At 54.6% G+C, this 23,639-nt stretch overlaps 1 protein-coding gene across 3 annotated transcripts; it reads left to right on the top strand.

The window, feature by feature from the left end:
- Positions 1-1,682: 1,682 nt before the first annotated feature.
- Sh2b3 (SH2B adaptor protein 3) lies at positions 1,683-23,616 on the top strand. Of its 3 annotated transcripts, none has more exons than XM_029477318.2 (8): positions 1,683-1,734; positions 9,964-10,638; positions 19,904-20,005; positions 20,082-20,173; positions 20,258-20,352; positions 20,433-20,647; positions 20,725-20,896; positions 21,013-23,616. In XM_029477318.2, exons 2-8 carry the CDS (start codon positions 9,991-9,993, stop codon positions 21,333-21,335), a joined length of 1,647 nt encoding a protein of 548 aa, XP_029333178.1. In that variant the 5' UTR covers positions 1,683-1,734; positions 9,964-9,990; the 3' UTR covers positions 21,336-23,616. The 3 variants fall into 3 exon arrangements, with proteins under 3 accessions (XP_029333178.1, XP_021017661.1, XP_085693243.1); XM_021162002.3 differs by lacking the exon at positions 1,683-1,734 and adding an exon at positions 2,425-2,752; XM_085837117.1 differs by lacking the exon at positions 1,683-1,734 and adding an exon at positions 6,331-6,714.
- Positions 23,617-23,639: the final 23 nt, after the last annotated feature.

The raw sequence follows: 23,639 nt of genomic DNA, 5'->3' as shown, positions 1-23,639 counted from the left end.
TCAGCCTCCAGTCGTTCAGTGCACCTGGTTGATATTTTGACCCTGACCTTGTTGACTTATAGAACCTGCTAGATTTAGGCTTGGTTTTCCTTCTGACCTGGCCACCTGGGTCCTTGCAGGTGGACCTGGGGTGCCGCTGCCCTCAGCAGGAAGGAAGGGCGGGTGGCCCGGCCCCTGGGAGTGGACAGACTGCTTCCGGCAGTCCCCGCCAGCCGTGGGAACCGGCGTCCTCCCCCCAAACCCCTAGCCCTGCTGGGTGGAGGAGTCAGGTCCCCAGGGGCGCAGAACCCCGGGGTCGTCGCTGCTGTCACCGCAGGGTCCCGCCTCGGAGTCCTTTGCCCTCGGAATGAGAAACACAAATAAACAGAAGGCTCTGACGTCGCAGGGCTTTCAGGGAACCCGGGCTGGGGCGGGCCCCGCCGGGGCGAAAAGAAACTGAGCGCGAGGAAGGAAACGGGTTTGGGCCTCGGAGAAATCTGGCAGGCAGGGCTGGCCTGTGATTAAAAAGAGGAAGAACCACAAGTCTCCATTTAACTCAGCAGAGCTGCAGTCGGCTACGAGAGGGAAAGTGCTTGCGGCTGGCAGATTGCAGCCACCATTTGGCAAGGGCTGCCAATACCTGATGCTCCGAGCGCGCGCGCGCGCGCGCGCCTCCTGGCCCCGGCGAGGCTGCAGGTACCCGGCAGTCGCCCCAGGTGTCGTAGGGAGCGTGCTACGGGCCAACCAAGCTAGTTTCCACCGCAGCCCTCCTTAGGTACTGCGTCCCCGAATGGGGACACCTACACCGGCCTCTGTGGCGGAGCTCATCTGGGCCTGCTCTTTCTCGCGATTCTTCATGGCTCCCCAGTGCCCTCAGGAAGGACCCTCCCTTCCCTGAGAAAAACAAACAAACAACAAACCAAACCCGACTCTGCACCTAGACCTCTAAAATAGCACGTGTTCCTTCGTTGTAGGTTGGGCCATTGCTACTTTTCTAACAAGGCACTTTAGGGCCTCTGCATTTGGCGCTGCATTGGCTGGGATTGCCTCCCCCCTTCATCATGTGGGAGATCGCAGCTTAAATATTAGTCAAAGATTTCTCTTCCTGCGTCCCAAAGACAACTCCACAACGGAGCTGTCACCGATGCTGTCTCCCAACCAGAGTGGCGCCCCCACGAGGGAATCACTGATGTCCACAAACACCTTATAGTGCCTATGACATCGTAGACATCGCCTTGGCTCGTTTTTTTGAGGGGGTTGGGGGGCTTCTTCCAAGCTATTTTGCTACCAGGCTCCAGCTTGCTGCTGTCCGATTGTAGTGGAAATCCCCACCTACGGGGGAGTCCCTTCCTCCGGCTCCAACGGCAGGCCCGGGGACTGAATTCAGCCCGGTTGGTTAGGCTGCTCTAATGTGAGCAACTCACTTCTTCCAGTCCCTGAGTGGGCTGGGGACACGTGTTATTTCCATTTCATAGATGAAAAAACTGAGTTGGAGGGGGTCAAATATTTAGTCCTACGCAGCAAGAGGAAGGCTCCAGGGAGCCAGCGGCTCGTGGGAGCCTGTCGTCTGGGAAGGCTTGCAGTGGCCCCTCCAAGCTGGGGGCGTGGGCGGCCTGCTTCCTGTTGGGGGAGGGGGAGGGGACAGGCATTCCTCTTTCCCCTCCCTCCGTAGAGTCGCGGGGAAGACTGGCGTGCAGTGACTCCACTTCAGAACAGGGGCAGCCCACTGTTAGCCTATGTGGCGATAGAGAAAAGGTAAAGGGCTAAGGGGCGCGCAGGCGTGGACGTTCAAAGGGCTCGGCTGCCTGGGATGCGGAGGAGCTCTTGGAGAAAGTTTCATCAAGTTAGAGAATGCGGCCGGGCGGCCAGGTAGAGAACAGCCTACTCGGCCCGTTCCGGGACTCCGAGGACCCTAGGAGGGGAGCGGACCATGAATGGATGGCGCCGTCTTGCCTCGGCGGAGTCATGGATAGTGGGGCCAGGGTGGGGCTGGCCCCTTCCCCGGGAGGTGATGAAAACCGCGGTCGCAGTTGCTAGACCCGGCCCGGCAAGCTCAGATAAGATTGGGCTTGGAGGGAGTCCGCAGGGGCGCGCCCCCAGGAGGTCCCGAAGGTCGGGGCGGCCACGCCCATCGCGCGCCTAGCCCCGCCCCACCCCTTCTAGGGGCCCCGCCTTGCCGAGGCACGCGGTGACTGGCCAGCGCGAGAGGGGCGGGACCGAGCACGCTCCTCCCCTTCGAGATTATTTTATTTTATTTCCCTTCTTTAGGGGGCGCGACGCAACTTGGGGGCAGAGAGCGCGCCTTTTGGGGGCGGAGCTTACCGCTATGCTACCTCCCACCGGGCAGCAGGCGGAGGCGTGAGGGGAGGGTGGGACCGGGATAGGCTCCGCCCCCGACCTCCGCAGGCGGCCCCGGGGCGTGGCTCGCTGTGGCCACGCCTCTAGGCCGCCCTCCGCCGCCGCGCGCGGCTGGTGGCTGGTTCCTCTTTACATAACGGCGTGGGGCGGCATGGGCTCGGGCCGTCGCCTCCGCCTGGCCGCTCTCCAGCCCAGACTGTCACGGGCCACACGGGGTCCACAGCGGCGGCGGCAGCAGCAGCAGCAGCAGCAGCAGCGTCCCGGGGACGGCCCGGGGCCGCGTCCCCCGGCTGCTGTCAGGAGCTGGCGGCGGAAATGAGGCGCTGGCCGTTTTCCGAGCCGGGGTTTCCTGCCTGAGCGCCGAGAGGCCGTGCGACGCCATGGGCCGGCCGGGCCCCGACCCGCAGCTTGCGCGGTAAGCGCGGCGCGCCGAGCGTGTTGGAGGAACTGGGCCGGGCGGCCGTCCCTGGGTCCCGCTTCTGTTTTCTGGCGTTTCCTCATTCTGTTTCTCTTCCCCAATCCCAGACCGCAGTGATGTGGGCGCGGAGGTCAGTGCTTTCAGCTGGGGCCTCGGGAGAGGAGCCTGGCGGGGCGCCGCGGGAGGAACCGAGAGCTGTCCCGGCACACAGCGTGCTTGGGCCCCTGCCGGGGGTGTGTGTGTGTGGGCTGGCGGTGAGGGTGGGGGAGGAGGGGGGACACGTGTGTCACTAGTGTCCCGGTGATCAACCAGAGATGGGGGAAGGGGGTGGGACAGGCCATGACAGTCCAGGGCCCGCTGGGGGAAGTTGAGGTTTATAAGAGTTTTATGCTTTTAGGACACTTTCTGAACCTTGTCCCCCCAGACCCCCTCTGGGAGGAAACTCCATCTGAGCAGGGAGGGGTGAATACATTCTGGAACTTGTGCAGTCCCAATGGGTGGTCAGCTGGGAAGGGGCTGGCCCGCAGCGGCGACAGCAGCTTTGGTTTGGGGATCTCAAGGGCTGGGCAGTGGCAAGAGAGGAAACCGAGGGTCCTAGAGACAGAACTTGTGTTCTTCCTCCTCTGCTCTCCAAGATGAGGGTCGCGACCTCCGTTTCCCCGCTGTTCAGTGAGTAAGAAGAGATTTGTGGTGCAGTTACAATGAGGTGGAGTTTTAATGAACGCTGTGTGGAAGGCACCTGCGCCAGCTGGGAGAAGGGCTCAGTTACAGACCGTTGGTTTTCAGACTGTCCACTTTTATTGACCCTCGCCCTGGGACCGTCCTCAGCTCTCTCCTGAGCATAGCTGCTCTGGGGTTTCCCAAGTCTGTGGGCAGGGAACTCTGAAGGACCCTGGGCAGGGTCAGATGACAAACCCCTTCCTGGCCTGGGTTCCCTCAGTTGACACCTAACTTGTGAGAGCCACCAGAGCACAGGATGGCTTGATCAGGAGAGCAGGCAGTCATGACAAGGGTGTTATCTGTTTTGTTGAGGTCATTTGCTGCTCCTCTTCCTTCCTGACTCTCTGGCACCAAATGTCACCCAGTGCCTGGTCCTCACCGTTCAAAATGTTCTTAGAGAAGTGACAGTTCTTTCCTTTGAGTAGCTGGGCTGTACCGTCAGCTTGTGTGCCTCAGGCTGTCTAGGCTAGTTGGGTCACCATCTGGTTTCTCCCACTTCTGGGATAGAGCTGAAGGTACTTGGGAGCCCCTTCTGGCTGCCTGGGCCTGTATCACACCCTTTCCAGATCAGGTTTCCGGGGTCCAGCCCACCTTGTGAGGCTCGTCAGCTTCTGAATGTCCCATTGCTGTGACTCTTTGGGTGGGTACTTCTGTGAGGCGATGAAAAAGTCATCAAGAGCGGGAAGGGTTTTAACTGCTGGCACACAGAGATGGGACAGATAGTAATGTTAAAACGAGAGGTCTTTCCTTTCAAGTCCCCATTTCTCCCTGGAGCAGTACTTATGTGGAGACTAATCCAGACTCTGCTAGCTTCAGGGGTGAGGCCCTGGGCAAGTTACCTGACATCTCTAGGAACCTGCCCAGTGTCAGCCAAGTCTCGTACCTCTCTAGGTGGTTGTGTACTATGTAGGAGCCCAACAAGAAGACATTTGAAGCAGGTAGGCAGTAACTGGCCTGACTCTGAGGTCTTAGGCTTGGGTTGTGCTGTCTCAGAGTTACAGGTGTTCTTGGAAGTCTGAAGTGTAGGTGTTGAAGGACAGAGTCAGGGAGAGGCATGCAGTGTTGGCATGTTAGTGCTCAATAAATTTAAGCTATTGCTATTAATCCAGGAGTGGCTGGCCCTTAATTGCTAGGTTTCCTGGGAAAACGGTCCCCAGGGCCCCTTGGGTGTTGAGCATCTCTGGTTGGGCAGGGGAGGGCAGGGCAGGAAGCAGCTTCCATCTGGAGTGTCTGGAGGGGCTGCTCCTTCCTGCCAGGCCTGTTCCTGGCCACCCACCCTCCCCGAGGAAACTGAGGCTGGCACACTGCTTAGGGGAAATGACTCAGTGGGGGTCACTAGCTGAGTCATACCTAGTTGGACCCAGGAGCCTTGCACCCCAGCTTCCAGCTTCCAGGGGCTTGAGGTCCCTCAGGGACCGGGTATACCTCAGGCCTGGTTGCATGCCCTTGGGCACTTAGACACCACCTGCTTGTGCCCCATGATTTGGACAACCTGTGTCTCTTGGTCAGTGATCTAGGGATCTCAGTGACGCCCCCGGCCCCACCTCCTGCATTGAGCTCTCCAGCCCAGTACCATTCTCATTGGGACAAGAGACAAGTCCCTAAGGGATCTGATGGCCTGCCCCGCCCTGGCCAGCCGGAAACCCAGCAGCTGAGCAGATGGCTGAAAGATTTTTCCTCCCACACAACCCTGTCAAGGGTCGGCAGGGGGGCCAGCCCCCTGGCTTCCTTGTGAGCCAGTCCTGGAGCCCCTTGGGGCCTGTCCGGATGTGCCCCCCCCTAGCTGCTGGGGGGGGGGGTGCAGCTTGGTCTCCAGGGAGGCCTGGAGGGAGGAAGTCTGTGCCCTGCTTGTGGGGCTGACTCACTGCAGCTGACAGGGGGGTTGGGGGGGGTGGTGGGGCCAGACTTGGGAGTGGGGGCTCAATGTCGCTTCTAGACGCAGGAGGTAGGCTTGCCTTTCAGACACACACTGGTGGCATCTCCAGAGTCCCTAGGACTCATTGGTGGGGAGGGGCACATAAGGGCGGAGGCTGTCATTGTTGTCTTCCTCAAGGCCCGGGCAGTTCTGAAGAAGGCGGGCAAGGCTTTCCCTGGCAGTGAGGTACAGCTGCCATCACTTCTGCCACTGTCAACCCTGGGGCCCATAAAGGAAGCCCTGTCTGGTTTTGTGAGGGTGCACCAATCTTGGGGGCTGTTCCCCTGCTTACCCCACCTCCTGGAGCCTACTTAGAGTGATGGCTGTCTGGAATGTCAGGGTGTGTGCGTGTGGTGGTGGTGCACCTGGGAGGGAGGGCAGAGGAAGCTAGCTGATACTCCCTATTCTGGCACTGCCTGTCCAGGTTGCCTGTGGCAAGCCGAATGGGGCGATGGGGGTGTTCAGGGATGCTGCCCACCTTGCTAACTACGGGGAGCTAGCTGCTCTGCATGTTTGCCATGCATTACTTGGGGTTTGGGGAACAAGCTACCCAGGGCCCAGCTCTTTTTGTCACTGTGGCTCCTACGGGGGGGGGGGATTAGGAGAAGCCCCTGAGGCTAAACCCAGGTGGGCAGATGAGAGTGTACCTTCTGTGGGTGAGGAGAGCTGTGCCTGTAGTCACACTGACACAGAGTCTATCATAAGCTGAATGTGAAGTTCCTAGGGCTCGCTCCTTCCTTCCTTCCTTCCTTCCTTCCTTCCTTCCTTCCTTCCTTCCTTCCTTCCTTCCTTCCTTCTTCAGGGCTTCTCTGCTCTGACCCTGGGTTATTGCAAGCTCAGCAGCTGTGCTTTATCCCCTAGCACGTGGAAAGTGTTGTCAGTCACTGGAGGGGACCAGCTTTATGCTGCCTGGCTTCCCTGGCCATCCAGCCCGGGGCCACCTCACCCGGGGATGCCCTGTGTTCCATAGTCCTGCTCCCCACACTGCTGCCTCACCCAGAATTAGGTCCCTCTTGAGGCTTGGGCCTTGCTGGGTGGCTTGACTCGCCTCCACTGTGTTAAGTGTCAGCGACAAACTGCACAGCCACTCTCTTCTCCAGCCTATGCCAACCTACCACAGCTCTTAGTGCCACAGGGGTTATCAAAGCCTGCCTGCCTGCCCTGCTGCCCCTGGGCAGAGTTGGATGGAGGCAGTCCCTAAGGTTCCTGGGGTAGGTCTTAAGGGTGCTCTCTTCCTTCCAGGGGTGTTCCTAGAGTCCCAGGTTGGAGTGGCTGGCATGTGACCTGAAACTGGAGTGCCAGACTGCCTTGCCCTGTTGCCAAGGTATCTGAGGTACTTGGTCTGAGTGTGCCTTGGGGGTGGCAGGTGCACCTCAGAAAGGTGAAGATGGATAGGGCACTGTGGCTGATAGGAGCTGGTGCTTGTGAGCAGGCTGGCTAGGATCCATCCCCTCTAGATGGTGGTCGGGCCTTGAGTAAGCCCACCTCCCATGCCTCGTTTCCCTATCTTTGACTTGGCCTTAAGGACTGGACACCCAACTACTTCCCATTCTGGGAGCCATTTTAATGGGCCTGCATGTGCTTTGTTGGTAGGTTGCAACTGTTTCTAAACAGGTGGTGGGTTTGGGCTGTGAACAGGGCTGAAGCAGTCCTTCACATTGCTGGCTCTGGGCTGTAAGCTCTGTAGGGTGTAGGGAGCAAGTTAGTTCCTAGGGGTGCATCTGGGCACTTCGGAGTGCCTCTGTGAGTGCTGTTCCTGGTACCCTGTGGTTTCATTCCCACACCATAGGGGTTCTGTGATGCCTGAACTTTGCAGGAGTGGTGGGTGCCACGTGAGGGCCATTAGAGTGAGCACACAGCCAGGCCTGGCATACAGAGTGACTAGGCACATGTTCCAGGTGAAGGGGGACGTGTGGACGGAGCACAGGGTGCCCAGAAGGTAGGCTAGGCGAGATGGTGGCTAGTGGATGGTGTTGGTCATTAGGCACTGTACACAGGCGGTTGTTCTTAGACTGGCGAGGCTTAGTTGGGAGGGATGCTTTCCTTAGCATGTGGGAAGATCTGGGGTCCATTCCTAGCACCATAGAAACTTAGTACATGCCTGTAAACCCAGCACTCAGGAGTTGGAGGCAGAAGGAGGTCATCCTAAAGAGAAAAAATATTCCTTATTCATGCCAGGCCTGCAGGAGGACGGGGTACCCAAGTCCAGTTTGGGCTACATGGTAAGACTTAAGTTTTTGTATGTGTCTTGGAGGCCCTGCTGTGGCAGGAGAGCAGGTGTGCTCTGGGTCTGATGGAGATGGCCACTGACAAATCCTCACAGCACTTGAGGACTGTGCTCCTCTTATGGGGTGATGAGTGATGCAAGAAGACGACCCAGTGGCCCTCGAAGTCTGCAATGGGGCTGGAGCTATGTGTGCACTCAGCTGTGGGTCAGCCAAGCTATGAAGGCTGCGCCTGGCTCTCCCTTGCCAAGGCCTGGTATATGGCGATATGGCACTGACCAAGGCTGGGAATCTCCCAGGGAGTAGGTGCTCTCCATGGGGAGGGGGACAGAATGAGATGGGCCTGGTTAGGTTTAGTCTATTTCATTCTTACTCCTGGCTTTTGCTGCTGTGTGCCAAGGACCTACTATGTGCTATGAACCTTATAGGTTTGTGGCATGGTATGCAAAGTACTGACAGGGTGCAGAGTGCCTCCCAGTGAGTTGACAGGCCTTTGCATTAGAGTTGAAGTGCCCTGTCAGGTGCTGGTCACCCTTTGTCTGTTTTGGGTCTTACAGAGCACAGACCACGGAGGGAAAAGTGACTTGTAGGGCAGGAGCAGCAGAGAGAGTCCACTTCTAGCTCCTGACAAATATTTAATGAGTGGGAAACTGAGGTGCCACATGGCCAGTGCCTGGTCCTCTTTGCATTGAGCTCTGGGTTGGGGGACAAGGCTTGTTTGTTTGACAGGTCTCACACAGCCCAGGGTGGCCTTGAACTCTTTGTAGCCAAGGATGATCTTGAACTTTTGATCTTTCCAGTCCTGGGATCACAGGCACAGGCCACCACCGCACTAGCTAAGATTTTAAAGATCTTACCTGTTCACCGTGTATCCCCTGGGCCCACTGCAGTGCATGGTGCACAGTAGGCCCTCAGGGTATTTTGGGGAGTGCCTGAGTAGATGGAGGTGGGTCTTGTACACAGGTTGCTCAATGCTTATCCTGACCAGACACGACAGACATCCTGACTGACTTGCACGTGTGTCTCCCGGAGTTCTCCATCAAGCTTAGAGGTGTTTACATCCCTGTGTAGAGTCTGGTCACTACAGACTGCTTTTTATCTTCTGTGTGGGTGTCCCCACACTCCCAACATTTTCTCTGTGAGGACAGTAGCCAGTCACATTGAACGTTCCCAGATTTGAAGCCATTCATAATTGAGTCTTTCTTTGTAGCACTTGGAAGTGGGCAGGGTGAGTTAGTTCCTCCGGCATGGAAACTGAGGTGGAGAACCATGGGAGGTCACTCAGGATGACTTAACTGCTGATTGTGGGCTTCAGAGCCCATGCTCTAACCATGCTTTCTAGAGATAAGTAATACTCCTCTGCTTCAGTTATTCCCCCAACCCCAAATCTGCCTTCACAGTCTTCATTTCAGCATGGGTCTGCCCTCCAGGCTTTTCTTGTTCACAATTAGGTGTTCCCTTAACAAATGTGGTCGCATACCTGTAAAAACTAGCTGGAGAAACACGTGAGCCTTGGTTTGTGTGTGGGGTAAATAGTTCCTACAGGGTGGAGGGTGGGTTCAAGCGTGGATCTCCCTGGAAGAGGTGGTTAGATAGTCCCTGACTCCTACTACAGGACGAATCAGGGTCCTTGCATCCCCAGCTTTACCTGCTGATTGGGGTTGTCACCAACAGCAGGGAACTGTGGCCAGGGCTCTGGGCCTATGAGCAAGTGTTTACATTAAAACCTCTTTTTTTTTTTTTTTTTTTTTTCCCAAGACAGGGTTTCTCTGGGTAGTCCTGGCTGTCCTGGAACTCACTTTGTAGACCAGGCTGGCCTCAAACTCAGAGATCTGCCTGCCTCTGCCTCCTGAGTGCTGGGATTAAATTAAAACCTTTTAATTGTGGGAAATGAGTCTAAAATTCCTCTTGTCAGACTGTCCCCCACAGAAGCAGCTGTACTGCTTTAGAGCACCTAGCATGGGCAGTGGAGAGCCTATGTTTTATTTAGTCTTTACAAAGCAGCCCTGGCAATCCTGTCAGTTTTCACTTGGATATGCTGTGAACAGCCTGCTTCCCAGTAGGGAGTTCCCTTCATCCGAAATTTCACTTCATATGGTCAACTGAAGCCTGAAGAGACTAGATGGAAAATTCTTGAAAACGCCAAGCATGGCTCTGAGTGGTGCTGAGCTGAGCCCCCCTGAAAGAGGTAGCGCCTCCCTGGTAGATCTCGCCTAGCCACTCACTGTATCCACCACGTGGGAGCTGCAGGCCCGCTGGCTTGCTGGCTTCCACGTGCTGGGTGTTCCCGGGTGGTCGCCTGGGCGGGGATGTTCTCTGGGCTCATTGCTTTTTGACTTATCTTACAGCCCGGCCGCCCCGCCTCGCTCTCCACCATGAACGAGCCCACCGTGCAGCCGTCCCGCACGTCCTCCGCACCCGCCTCTCCAGCATCCCCTCGCGGCTGGAGCGACTTCTGCGAGCAGCACGCAGCGGCGGCGGCCCGGGAGCTGGCCCGCCAGTACTGGTTGTTTGCGCGCGCGCACCCACAGCCCCCGCGCGCGGACCTGGTGTCGCTGCAGTTCGCGGAACTCTTCCAGCGCCACTTCTGCCGGGAGGTGCGCGAGAGCCTCGCAGGACCACTGGGTCACGACTACCGCGCCACTGCTCCACCCCGCCCCGCGCTGCCCAAGGCACGCAGCTCCGAGGACCTGGGCCCGCGGCCTGCCTGTGCCCTGCAGCACCTGCGCCGCGGCCTGCGCCAGCTCTTCCGCCGCCGCTCGGCAGGGGAGCTGCCCGGGGCTACCAGTGACACCCATGACATCGACACCACCGCAGCTAGCAGGCCAGGCCCGGCCCGCAAGTTGCTACCCTGGGGCTTGCGAGAGCCGCCAACCGAGGCGCTCAAGGAGGTGGTATTGCGCTACAGCCTGGCGGACGAGGCAGCAATGGACAGCGGTGCACGCTGGCAGCGGGGTCGCCTGGTGCTTCGGTCTCCAGGTCCGGGCCACGGCCACCTTCTGCAGCTCTTCGATCCGCCCAAGGTGAGCACCTGGAGAGTGTGGTGCTACAGCGTGCCCACAGCTTTGATAGGTACCCTGTGGGCCCGACTCTTCCAGGACAGTGAGTCTGCGACCCCGGAGAGTTCAAGGACTGTTCGTGCTGTTGATGGGTTGGAGCATATTGGTTCAAAGTCTTTGAAAGTCCAGATATACCTAACGTGGACATTGGAACTTTCAGGAAGTCCATGAAGGCTGAGTGGCATAGCCGACTCTGCAGTTTCTTTTCTTTTGCTTCTTGCTGGCAGGTGAGGCCTAGGGTCTCAGTGCTTCAGCCTGCAGCTGGCACCCAACCCTCCTTTGTGGATGTGTGAAGCCTGGCTGCCTGCTGTCATTTCATCTTTTCTCTGTGGTCCCATTTTGTGTAACAGCCTGGCTGTAGAGTAACAGTTGATGTGAGCCCAACCCCGAGGCACTACTAGTAATATTCAGGCATATGCTTTGCAATGATCACAGGCCAGATAATTACCTACTGTGTGCTAAGCACACATTAGGGGCTGGGAGCTGTGGAAGGAGTAAGCCCCTGGAGCATGCAGCTGGCACTGTTGCAGCAGAAAGGTAGTTGGGTGTGCTAGGGTGGCAAAGACCTTGTAAGACATCTTCCCTGCCAGTTACTGCTAAATGGCGGTGCTCTGAGTTTCAGTGTGTACCTCCAAGTGACCCAGAAGCACACACATTTCCCCACTCTCTGCCTTTTCTCTCCAGGTTGGATATATGGTTTTGTTTTTGAGATAGCATGCTGCCTAGCCTGCTCTTGAACTAGCTGTGTAGAGGATGACCTGAGGTTGGAACATGTCTCTACCTCCTGGTTACTGGGATTATAAGCATGTCCCACCAGGCCAACTTTTGTGGTGCTAGGTATTGAACCTGGGGCATTGTGCATGGTCAGCAGGACTCTAGTCACCAGCTTACATCCTCAGTCCCTATGTGTTTATTTGTTATGTACGCATATATGTGAGCATGTGTGAGTGCAGCTCAGTGGCCAAAGGGATCCATCCAGTACCCTGATATAGGTGGAGTTATCGGTGGTATGGGTGATGGAAATGGAACTCGGGTACTCTCCCAAGGCAGCAGATGCTCTAACTGCCAAGCCCTCTCTGCAGTGCTGGGAGTTCATCTTGTTTGGTGTGCTCTTCAGTGCCAGCACTGACCTGCCCGCTGTTTTACTGATACCTGTTGCTGGGTGGTTTGGTGGTTTCCACTTCAGTGCCTTCTTCCCCATGGATAGGGACTTGCATCATTGGCCTCCCAAGCACTGGCACCATGAGCATTTACGCTCCTGTTCCTGGCTTTCTTGGGACTTTTTTGAGTAATGTCACAGTGACATTCACACAGGTCTCTGTAGGGCATGTGCTTTCGTTTGTCTTGGGTATATTCCTAGAAGTGATTTTCCTGGTGACACCATGACTTTTCCCAAGTGGCTGTGCCAGCTGGTGTCCTTAGTGGTGGTGGCAGAGAGATCCCTGCTTCCATAGCCTAACCCATTCTTGCCCCTGGTCAGTCCCAGTGGGCATGTGCTCGTCCCAGGAGCTTAGTGCCACCTGTTCTCTTGCCACCTGTGATTTCTTCTCTGTGAAGAGCCTGTTGTATCCCCACCCCGCCCCGTCCTTCCCTTTGTGTGTCTGTGTTTGGGGGTGCATGTATGTGGAGGCCAGGAGACAACCTTGGGGGTTTCCCCCTTTGCTCTCTACCTTATTTTTTAGGACAAGCTCTTTGAACCTGGAGCTCATCAGCTCAGCCTGCCTGCCTGCCCAGTGAGCCCCAGAGAGTCTGCTTGCCCGTCTCCTCTCAGTGCCCTGAGTTCCTGGGGTCCTCATGTTTGTGGATCATGCTTTGTCAGCTGATCCATCTCCTCAGCCCCTCCACTGCCTTTTCTAAGGGCTTCCCAAAGCTTGTGTGGGATGCAGGCGTTCCTGTATTGCAGATGTCACATCACACAGCGTGGACTGCCTTCTTAACAACTCAGCCTCCCACCTTTTATGGGAGCTTGATGTAATTTAGCTTTTAGCAGGGATGGAAGGTGTGCCAAGGTCAGAGGTCAGTGCTCTCCTTCCTTCACCTGGGTCTTTTTTTGTTTTTGTTTTTTTCGAGGCAGGGTTTCTCTGTGTAGCCCTGGCTGTCCTGGAGCTCACTCTGTGGACCAGGCTGGCCTCGAACTCAGAAATCCGCCTGCCTCTGCCTCCCGAGTGCTGGGATTAAAGGCGTGCACCACCACTGCCCTGCTTCCACCTGGGTCTTATGGAATGGAACTCAGGTAGCTGCTGAACCATCTTGACAGCCCTTATTAATTTTTTGAGAAACTATCTCCCTGTGTAGCGAGGTTGGCCTTCAATTCTTGGCTCTCCTGCCTCAGCATCCTGATTGGCTGGAGTATAGGCATCAGTCACCACACTGGACAAGCTCCCCATTTCAGGGCTTTCTGTATTCTATTTAAGAAATGTTAGCCCCCCACAGGCTTCGTGGGCGCTGCCTTTTCTTCTGGAACGTCCTTGTACCCTTCATGGGCATCTAGGCCGAGTTGGATTGAGGCCAGGCCACCACGCTGTGCCTGTGGATACTTGGCTGTGAGCTGGACAGACTGTCTGTCTTTCCTGTTAGGCAGGGACTGTGCTTCTGCTTCTGGACACCATCTGTCCTGCTGGCCAGTGTCTAGTTTGTGACAACAGTGCTGTCTAAACTGCAAGTTTCCTTCTCTTTCTTTTCCTCCCCTACCCCCCAACCCCAGGGTCTTCCTCAGTAGCCTTGGTGGGTGTAGAGATCACTATGTAGCTCAGGTTAGCCTTCAACTGAAGGTAATCTTCCTGCTCCAGCCGGAGAGCTGGGGTTATAGGCAGGTGCACTTGGTCATTTGTGAGTCTGAAGGGGAACCCACTGACTGGCAGCAGGGGACAGGGGGCCAAAGGCCCCAAGGTAGGAGTTGTGACACATATTTGAAGGGAGAGCCATGAAAGCTGGCTGCCTGGGTTGGGTGGAGGCTACGCTGAGGACTTAACACCGTGATCCAGACACATGGGGGGGGGAGTGGACACCTTCATCCTTATTCAAAAGAAACCCTGGAGACATGGGGGGGGGGAAGTGGACACCTTCATCCTTATTCAAAAGAAACCCTGGAGAGAAGACAATTCTGAGGTCTAAACTGGGTGTGGCGGCACAGCCTGAGAAATCCACAGCTGGGCAGTGACAGCATCAGTTCAAGGTTAGCCTTGGCTACATTTCAACTTTCAGCAGCCTGGGGTACATAAGTTGCTACCTCAAAAACGTTAAAAGAAAAAGAAGACATAAGGCTAGGTAAAATGGATGTCCCTTCCACCCTCACCCCCATTAACCCAGCACTCTGGAAGCTGAGGCAGGAGGATTGTGTGTCCAAGTTTAGCCTAGGATACAAAATAAGCCCATCTCAAAAAAATAACTAAGTAAAACATCTTGAGACTGACAGAGGAGTAGCGTCTGTGCGGTTCTCCCCAGGGCAGTGACCAGGGATGCTGTAGATGCTGGGGCTGAAGACAGCCTTGTTTCAATGCATGCCCCAGCTGAGGTGCTATAGGGAAGCCCCAGCTTCTGCACTTCCCAGGGGACCAGAGGCTTTGGGCTGCTGGTCCCTACTGCTTGGCCCAGTTGGCAGGAGTGGTTTTCAGGCCTGGTGCCTCCCATAACCCCTTGGAGCAGCAGGTCAGGTCAGGCCTAATCTCCCTTTGGTGATCCTGAAGGCCTAGTGTCACCACTCTTTGTGGCTTTGTGTGGTGTCAGGAACAGGAGTGACTCTGGAGTATGCCTGGGTCAGGCCTTGCAGGAGTTGCTGCTGAGGGAGAAAGGTCTCACAGCTGGTGCTGGGAGTGAGGGTCTGAGTGTAGAGTGCAGCAGGAAGGGAACTAGGTGCAGGCCATCCTAGTGCCTGCAGGTGGTCCCTTGTGTGTGGCTCTGTGGCCTGAGAGAGGTGTTGCAGAAGAAGCTGGGGTGGTGATGGGCAGGAGGGCCGTGTACTTGCTGGGCACAAGGATAGGGAGGCCAAGAGGCCTGAGGAGCCTGGGACATGCAGGGACCTGGCCTCCCTTCTTCCCCACTGTGTGGGAAAGAGGAAGCAGAAAGAAAGGGCTGGCCACTGCTGGCCTGGCGGTTTCCTCTGGGCTGGGGAGGAGGTGGCGCAGAGGCAGGAAGCCTGGTTCCAGGCTCTGTGGTCCCATAGCCCCACCCCCACTGAGGCATGGGAATGACACTTGACCCTCAAAAGCAGGTCTCCCCTTGGGCCTTTTGAGCTGCTGTCTCTGGTGTCGTGCCTATCCTTTTACTTCATCGCGTTCCTGTGACAAGCACTATGGTTGACTCGGCCCCTTTGAAGGGCCTATCATGAAGTCAACTCTCAGACGAGAAGGCTGGTCCAAGGCCACACAGCCTAGAGGTGGAGGAGGCAGAAATGGGGTCTTGTGTGAGCACAGGGCAGAGGTCATTAGGGTTGGGGTTGTGTTTAAGCCCCCCTCCCCCCAGTTTGTAAAGCAAGCCCGGCCTGCAGAAGCCACACTCAGGTGTCACCGTGCTTGACAGGCCCACCCACCTTAGGCCACAGAGGCAGATGCCTATGCCTTTCTGAGCTGTGAACAAGTAAGGGGCTTGCTCTGTGCTTATGGGACTGGAAGGGGAAGAGAGGGAAAAAGAAGTGTCAGGGCTCCCAATGGGCCTGTTATATGCAGCCCAAGTCCTGCTCCCAGAGTGGGTTCTGTTGAAAACTGGTGGTCACCGCTCAAGCTGTGCCGACACTGCTGGCAGCTGGTGACTCTCAGGCCTCTTTCAGCTCATTCTGTAGAGCATGTCTGCCAGCGTCACCAAGTCAGGGCTGTGGGTTCAGTGTTGGGGTCCTGGCTAAGGGCACTGGGAAGGCGCAGGTCTGAGCTTATATCTTGGCTTGTGTTCGTGGGCTGAGAACATGAGCTTGTGAACCTGTTTCTCTTTATGGCAAACAGAGCCCTCTGGCACACTCCCAGGGGCAGAAATGAGACTCCCTGCATGGAAGGCTCCAGGCCCTAGGACTGTGTCTCCCAGGTGCCTTCCTGCCCCTATTAGTAGCTCCATGGCCATGCTGGGGAAACCCCTGCCCACTGCTTTGTGAGTGAAAAAGTCTGGGATGAGTGAAGAGAGACCCTGCAGGGGAGACCAGCCACCTGACTCTGACCCCAACACAGGCACAGGAGAATTCCTGTTCCTAGGCAGTTATCTGAAAGGGGCCAAATGGCCTGAGACTGCTGCCACCACCTAGAAAACTGGTAAGGATTGTCTAACTCCCCAACACTTACTGTCCCTGGATGCAGAGAACAGTGCATCACAGTGTCAGTATGGCAGACAGATGTGTTCTAACCCAGCATCACCTGTGCCCAGTGCAGACCCTTGGGCTGTCTCCCTAGTGCAGTTAATTCAGCACTGAGCACTGCATCATCAGTCTCCTTGGGTAGAGCTCCTAAGAGGGCAGTAATTGGGCTGGCTCCTCTCCCCAACTCCAGGGTCCACTGGAAGATGATGTCACTACCATAAATAAGTTCACTAGTCCAGAAAGGTGTGGCCTCCACCCTCTCCTAGGACATTAGCTTGTTTCAAAAGGACTCAGGCTGATGGCCTTTGTATATCTGTCCTTTAGGAGGCTCCCACGTCACATCTATTATCTTGTTCCTTTTAATGGCCAGATAATAGTCCCTTGTATAGACTTACCATTATTTTCTTTCCTAATTTATGACTAAGTGGAAATCAGGTTGTTTCCACTTGGAGAGTTATAGTGAGTAATGCTTTGAACATCTGTGCAATGTATTTTAGTAAGTTGTTTGTTCAATCTATGCTTAACATTGTGAGGAGCTGCAAAATTATAACACAGTGATATTCCCACAAAAGCACACCCAAGTGGCCTTGTGACTTGTCCCTTTGTATCTCCTCATTGCCTGCAGCTGTTGGGGCCTGAGGGAGGATTGGGCTATATGCACTGACTTTTCAACTCTGCTGTATCCTGCACCCAGGGGCACCAGCACTATCAGCTATCTTGAATATACTATGTATTCTCAACTTAGCCTGGAATTGGTAACTATTTTGCCTCAGCTTAATTTCAGCTCAAGGTTTTATGTTTCTGTACATGCGTGTGCTCTGGTGCCTGTAGAGGTCAGAAGAGGGTGTTGGGTCCTCCGGTGTGGGAAGTGGAGTTGGGTACTATGGAACTGTCTGTTTCTCCAGCCCAGTCCTTTTGGATATGAGTATGCCTGACCATTTTTATTTTTTTTTTAAAGGGAGGTTTTTCTGTGGAGCCGATTGTCCTAGAACTGAACTTTGTAAAATAAACCAGGCTGGCCTCAAACACAGATCCACCTGCCTCTACCTCCTGAGTGCTGGGATCAAAAGGTGTGCGCCACCACACTCAGCTGCTCTTTCTCCTATACCATAACATTTGCTTTAATTACATTGGCTTTAGCGTATTTACACACTTGCACAACTAATTTTAGATCTCACTTGAGAGGCGTGCACCTCTCAGCAGTCTGTCTGTTCCATGTGGGTGGTCTGCTCCTGGTCTGTGGATGGATTCTGTTCCCATTGTTTCTTGGTCATTTCATTGGAGCTTGGGCCTTATGATGCATGCTGGGCAGAGTCTGTCACCGAGCCACACCCCCAGCTGCTCTTGTACTTTAGGTCTCAGTAGGCCATGACTTGTTTCTCTTTACCTTAAGGTCACGATGTAGTCAAGGATAACCTGAACTTCTGATCCTACTGAAATCTGTGCCATATCTGGTTTTTTGTGCTGGGGCCTAAATTAGGCCTTTATGCTAGTGAGGCAATTTACCAACCAAGCTCCATCTTAGCCTGTGTTGTCTGTTTTGCTGATCTGTCTCATGCCATGGGTCTTGGTCCTGTCATGAGGCAAGGAACTTTTCCCTCTGATCTGAGCTCCCTGGCATAAGGCCACAGATCTCTGCCACAGCTGATCATCAGTGCTGCCTGCCTCCAGGGCTCAACAGTGTCACTTCTGTTCCAGCCTCGATTCTCACCCCATAAAGGTTTCCTCTGAGGACCCCAACATCTATCTCGCCCTGACAGGCAGTGTTCTGGGGCTCCCTTATGCCTGTGAAGTGTACCTACTTGGGGCTCTTAACAGGGCTTCCATCTGACACACACACAGAGCCTTACATGATGCTGAGGGCTTGCTCAGGAACTTGTCTTTCTGCTCCTTGGTCCTACTAGCTCTTTCTCCTCAGTTATGCACTATCTTTCCTGAGACTTCTTAGCCACTTTGATTAGCCTGCAAACCCCATCTCTTGGAAGCATTCTGTTGGGCAGCCTGTGTCCTGGTCCCTGTAGCTAGGATGTCCTAGCTACAGCTACTGACTGGTGTGCCCACTGCCTCTGAGCATGCAGTTAGGGTCACGGTGTGCTCAACCAGGGCTGCTGTGCTGGGACAGAGCACTTCCAAAGAGGCCTTTGTACTAAGTCTTTACCTTGAGTAAAGAGGGCCAGCAGAGTCAGCCTGGGCCTGGCAGTCAGGTGCCTGGAGCCTGGAATTTGTAACTTCCTCTGATAGCCTAAGATAAGGTCCACAATGGGAAAGAAGAGAGCCTGGAAGAAGAGTATAGCTTTAACAGTCTACTGCCAGGCTTGTCTTCAGATAGTCTGGTTAGCTCCCAAATGTCTCTGTGTAGCCCTATAATCTGACTGCAATCTATTTTGGAACAAAGGGTTATCTGTGTTTTTTTTTTTTTTTTTTTTTTTTGGTTTTTCGAGACAGGGTTTCTCTGTGTAGCCCTGGCTGTCCTGGCACTCACTTTGTAGACCAGGCTGGCCTCGAACTCAGAAATCCGCCTGCCTCTGCCTCCCGAGTGCTGGGATTAAAGGCGTGCGCCACCACGGCTATCTGTGTTTTTGTTCTGAAAAAGGCTTCATATTATCCAGTCACACATGCCAGGACTTAAGTTACCCTAAGACCTCAGCTCTCTTCCTACATCTGTAAGCCCCATTCCTTTTCCTTAGGTCAGAGGGTGATGATGGATGGTAGTGGCCCTGGGCTCTAGAATGGAAGCTGTTTCAGCCTGGGGGAGGGTTCACTAGGCATAGTCCTGGCATACAGCCATTATCATGGTCCCTCAGGCTTCCACAGTGTAGTTCAGTGGAAGCTTGTGGTCTGCTGAGGAATTCAAGGCAGCCACAGGTTCTTTCTCTGGCGGGTGTGGCTTCCCTGGGCCAGGTGTCTTCAGAGCCCTATGAAGAGGAAGGTACCCTGATGAAATATCTTCAACAGGCTGTTGAAGATACTGCTCAGTGCAAAGCAGGTTTTTTCATTCCCTTGACACATGAAACCATGTGGCTTTAAGAGTGACCAGAAATCAGTACAAGGACCCAAGAGGCAGCCATGGTTCTAATGTCAGCCCCATTTCCCAGCAGGCTAGAGGTGTAGTGGCTGGTGGCAGGACTCCTGACTTCTTTGTTATGTATCACTGTGCTGGGGCTATAGGGGACAGGCAACCATAGTGTCATGGCTCACATAGAACTGACCACCACCCCAGAAACATCTCAGGCCTTTAATTCCACCAATCAGACCCACATCATCTATCCAAGTTAAAGTCTGGAGAGTCAAAAGCCCAACCTGGGGCTGTAGAATAAGGGCAGAACTGTACCCTACACCACAGAGAGGGCAGGGCAAAGCAAAAGGAATTAGAAAGTCAAGATATCTGACTTGGTCTGGAAGTGGGTAGTATAGAATGTAGTAGTTGGCGCGAGTCTGCTTACACTGAGGAAACCACAAATGTCCTGGACACTCCTGCAAAGAGCAGAGCTAAAGCTGGGCTCTGAAGTGCTTGGTGGAACACCTAGTAGTCTCTAACCTGGGACAAAAGCTGGGGAGGGAGGGGAAAAGGCCTGTCAAGTCCTGTCCTTCCTACTTCTCTGGCTCTCCCAGTCTCTGCTGAAGCTGGTCCTCAGCCCTCTCAGCCATAAGAACAATCTTGTCACAAGGAAATAAAGGACCAGAGGTCAGGGAAGGGGTGGTTTCCCTCCTAGAACTCTGAGCCTGAGAACTGGCATTTTTGGGACCAGCCAAACCCAGAAAGCTGGCCTCTCCAAGCCATGATATATATATTTCGGGTTCTTGTGGCTTGCTGAGAACTGTTCCCACAGGTGGGAAGTTGTTGCAAGAGAAGGATGCTCTGTGCCTCCTTCCTCTAGAGAAACTACAGACAACCTGAGAGGCCTGAGGGGTGGGAGCAGCCTTGAATGACCAACCCTCTTGCTCTCCTAGAGCTCAAAGCCCAAGCTCCAAGAGGCCTGTTCCAGCATCCGGGAGGTCCGACCATGTACACGCCTGGAGATGCCTGACAACCTCTACACCTTTGTGTTGAAGGTCAGTGCCAAGGCTGTGGCTCCTTGGGAGCCCTGTTCTCTCCTCAGATACAGAGCTGCACGCCTCCTTTTTGCAGGTGCAGGACCAGACAGACATCATCTTTGAGGTGGGAGATGAAGAGCAGCTGAACTCATGGCTGGCAGAGCTCAGGGCAAGCACAGGCCTCGGGTGAGGATTGTCCCTGCCCACTCATCCTTGGTTCCCTTTGATAATCCCTGCTGGTTCCCTTCTTACCCAGCTCTTCCCCTACAGGCTGGAGCACCCGGACACCGAGTTACCTCTTTCCTTAGTGGCAGAGCCTGGCCCAGCTAGATCCCCAAGGGGAAGCACTGACTCCCTGGACCAAGGTATGTGCCAGGTCCTTGGTCTCTGGGTGTCCTTGGAGATGTGGCCCCCCTGCGGGTCACCACCACCATCTTTCTGCCAGGTGCTTCACCTGGGGTGTTGCTGGACCCAGCCTGCCAGAAAACAGATCACTTCCTATCCTGCTACCCCTGGTTCCACGGCCCTATCTCCAGGGTAAGGGCTGCACAGCTGGTCCAGCTACAGGGCCCTGATGCCCACGGTGTGTTCCTGGTGCGGCAGAGTGAGTCCCGGAGAGGGGAGTATGTACTCACATTCAACTTACAGGGCAGAGCCAAGGTAGGGGCAGGAACTGGTGGACCAGGGTGGGGCAAATGCAGCCTGGGCAGCAGGCTGATCTCTACCCCTTTCCACAGCACCTACGCCTGGTGCTCACAGAGCGTGGACAGTGCCGGGTACAACACCTGCACTTCCCCTCGGTGGTAGACATGCTCCGCCACTTCCAGCGCTCCCCTATCCCACTGGAATGTGGAGCAGCCTGTGACGTTCGACTCTCTGGCTATGTGGTAGTCGTCTCTCAGGCACCAGGTAGGAACCCCAAAGTTGTTGTCAAGGGTGGTGTCACCGCAAGTACACACATGCCCAAAGCTGCTTTTCTGGTGTGCTTTCTTCAGTTTTAAGACTCATCCATGCCATCTCTCCAGGTTCCTCCAACACCGTCCTCTTCCCTTTTTCCCTTCCTCACTGGGATTCGGAGCTGGGTCATCCCCACCTCAGCTCTGTTGGCTGTCCCCCCAGCCATGGTGCAGAGGCTCTCCCTGGCCAAGTGACACCACCTGAGCAGATCTTCCACCTGGTGCCTTCTCCTGAGGAACTGGCCAACAGTCTGCGGCAGCTGGAGCTCGAGTCTGTGAGCAGTGCCCGGGACTTGGACTATGACATGGACTCCTCTTCACGGGGCCACCTTCGGGCCATTGACAACCAGTACACTCCTCTCTCACAGCTGTGCAGAGAGGCAGACGTGTGAATGGAACCATTTTCCTCCCCTACAGAGAACTATAGGCTGCTGTCAGCCTTCCCCAGCTCAGATGTGCCCTGCTTCCAACACACACAAGGCTGTCACAGGCTTCTTGTCAGCCACAGCTAGCCCCCGGCTTTCTCCCACTGTTTACAGATGTAGTTCTTGTGCACAGGTGCCACTAGCTGGTACCCTAGGCCTAGTCCCCAACCCAAAGGAGGTGGGGCTACAGGCCCAGAGCTGGCAGTGGAAACTGACAGAGCTGATGACAGACTTCTTACCAGGTAGGGTCATCGGGAAGCACAAAACACTAACAGTCCCTGGATTCTCACATGGTGTCCTTCCCTGTAGCTTCACATCTGTGGCAAGTCCTCGTGGGTTCCATGCCACAGGCGACAGATGCTTCATGATCCTGCTCCTACTCTTAGCTTTACGACAGAAGCTCTGCCAGAGGGACAAGCTTAAAGATCAAAAATGATTTAAACGTTTTACCTCAGAGTACTTGTTTTTGTTTTGTTTTAAAGGATTCAGGTTTGCATTTAATATTAAAGCTCATTCACCGCACTGCCCTACTAGGACCCCTGTCACTCTGAAGTCAGGGGCAGCGAAGCACCCCTGGTTCGCTTACCCTGAGCCAAGCTAGCATGCTAGTGTCCTTGTCTGTTCCCTCAGGACAGTTGCCTGCTGTGGGGTAGCCACTGTCCTCCCTAACGTAGAGAATGAAGTGTCTCACCCTTTAGGGAAATCCAGGCAGCTTGCAGAGAGGAGGGTGGCAAGGGACATTCCACTCCAGTGCCTTATACATTTAACAACAAAAAGGACTTTGGGTTACAGCAGCCTTACAGAGGCTGGGAGGTACAGGTGGGGGAAGGGCTCCAGGGCTTGTTTAGTGAGGCCATGTTTATACTCTCTACCCCTGAGGTTGGCTCCTCTGTGAGCCAAAAAGGGAGCTGGCACTGTGTTGTGTAGAAGCTCTGTCCCAGGTGGCAGCAGGGTCCCCATCCATACAATCTCTGCAGACAGTGCCAATGCTGTGACTGTTCCTAAGGGACAGGGTCACAGGGAGTAGGTAGTGCTTGCAGCAGCCGTGGCTTCAGAGAATCACAACTTAACTCCCTAGACATGTTCCAGGGCAAACATCCCGCTGCCCTGCTGAAGCCAGCAGTCCTGACCTCCTCCTCTGGTGACTCTGTACTCTGCAGGGGGTGGGCCTTGGGGAGGGAAGCAGCTGCGCCTCCTCTTGAACACTCCCCATGGTGTTCAGGGACCAAGGCGGGTCCAACACAGGTGCAGATTCGTGTTCCATCTTTAAGGTAACTAACTTTCCTTCACTGTATAGAAGGTATGAATGAACCAAAGATATAAGCAATATCCAACCAGTGGTCCAGATTTGTCTCTAATCTACTTAGAATGGGTGCACAGCTGTATCCCTGCGCCTGGCAGAAGCTAAGCTAACTTCAAACTTGGGGCACTCGTTTCCCCTGGGCCTTCAGAAGAGAGACTTGCCCGACGCTGTAAATCAGCACCCCCACCCCCACTGTGGACAGCTTCTTTTCAAGAAGTATCTAAGATAACAGAAAACATAAGGCAAAAAGGTATTCTAGTGACTGTGGGACAGAGTGACAACACTAAGCCAACACCTTTTCTTTCTGCTAGAGTAGGTCCAGTTGGCTGAAGGGGACAGGCAGGTTTGCGAAGCTCCAGGCCAGATGCCCTCCCAGTGTGTCGGCACCAGGCACCGTTCCCACCCCAGCAGTCTTTACTGGCCACCACTGGCTCGACAGTCCCCGTACCCTTGCTTCCTTCTCCTGAGTACTCAACTACAAACTAAAAGTCACCAGCACCAAAGAGTTGGGTCAACTAACCTGCCTTGACTTTACCAGCAATCCATATGGCTTTATCTGTATAAATCTTCTGCCTCTGATCATCTCTGGATGGTGTAGGAGAAAGGAATAGGGGTCATTACGATCTTGGGCCACACAACACTATCTTTACCTAAGCTTCTTAACCGAAATTAAGGCTTCACCCCTTCCCTGAGGGCTCAGTCTCTTGTGATAAACTGTCACCCACTGCCTCCTAATGAACACACATGTAATGGCCAGTGTGCGGCCGGAATAAGCAGCATTGCCACCATAGAAACGGGGAATCTCATCTTCTATCATTACGGCAGAAGGTATTTGGCAAATCTTTGTTTTATGTACTGTATGAGTAACTTATTCTTGAATAATGCAAATTTTGCTACAATGTACAAATTGCTGTATGTCAATTAAAAAGGTTTCCAGAATTACAACCATGATCTCTGCATCCACACAC

The sequence above is a fragment of the Mus caroli genome, unplaced genomic scaffold (genome assembly GCF_978045245.1).
Source record: "Mus caroli unplaced genomic scaffold, Mus_caroli_1 scaffold_4, whole genome shotgun sequence".
NCBI classification, from domain to species: Eukaryota; Metazoa; Chordata; class Mammalia; order Rodentia; family Muridae; genus Mus; species Mus caroli.
Note: the sequence above shows the minus strand (reverse complement) of the source record. Positions and strands in the feature narration are given on the sequence as shown.

What these genes read in the sequence shown, in the direction of transcription:
- Sh2b3 (XM_029477318.2), top strand. Translation starts at nt 9,991, where the DNA reads ATGAACGAGCCCACCGTGCAGCCGTCCCGCACGTCCTCCGCACCCGCC. An exon ending in AGCTCTTCGATCCGCCCAAG is followed by an intron (nt 10,639 to 19,903) that starts GTGAGCACCTGG and finishes TTGCTCTCCTAG; the next exon opens with AGCTCAAAGCCCAAGCTCCA. An exon ending in AGGGCAAGCACAGGCCTCGG is followed by an intron (nt 20,174 to 20,257) that starts GTGAGGATTGTC and finishes CTTCCCCTACAG; the next exon opens with GCTGGAGCACCCGGACACCG.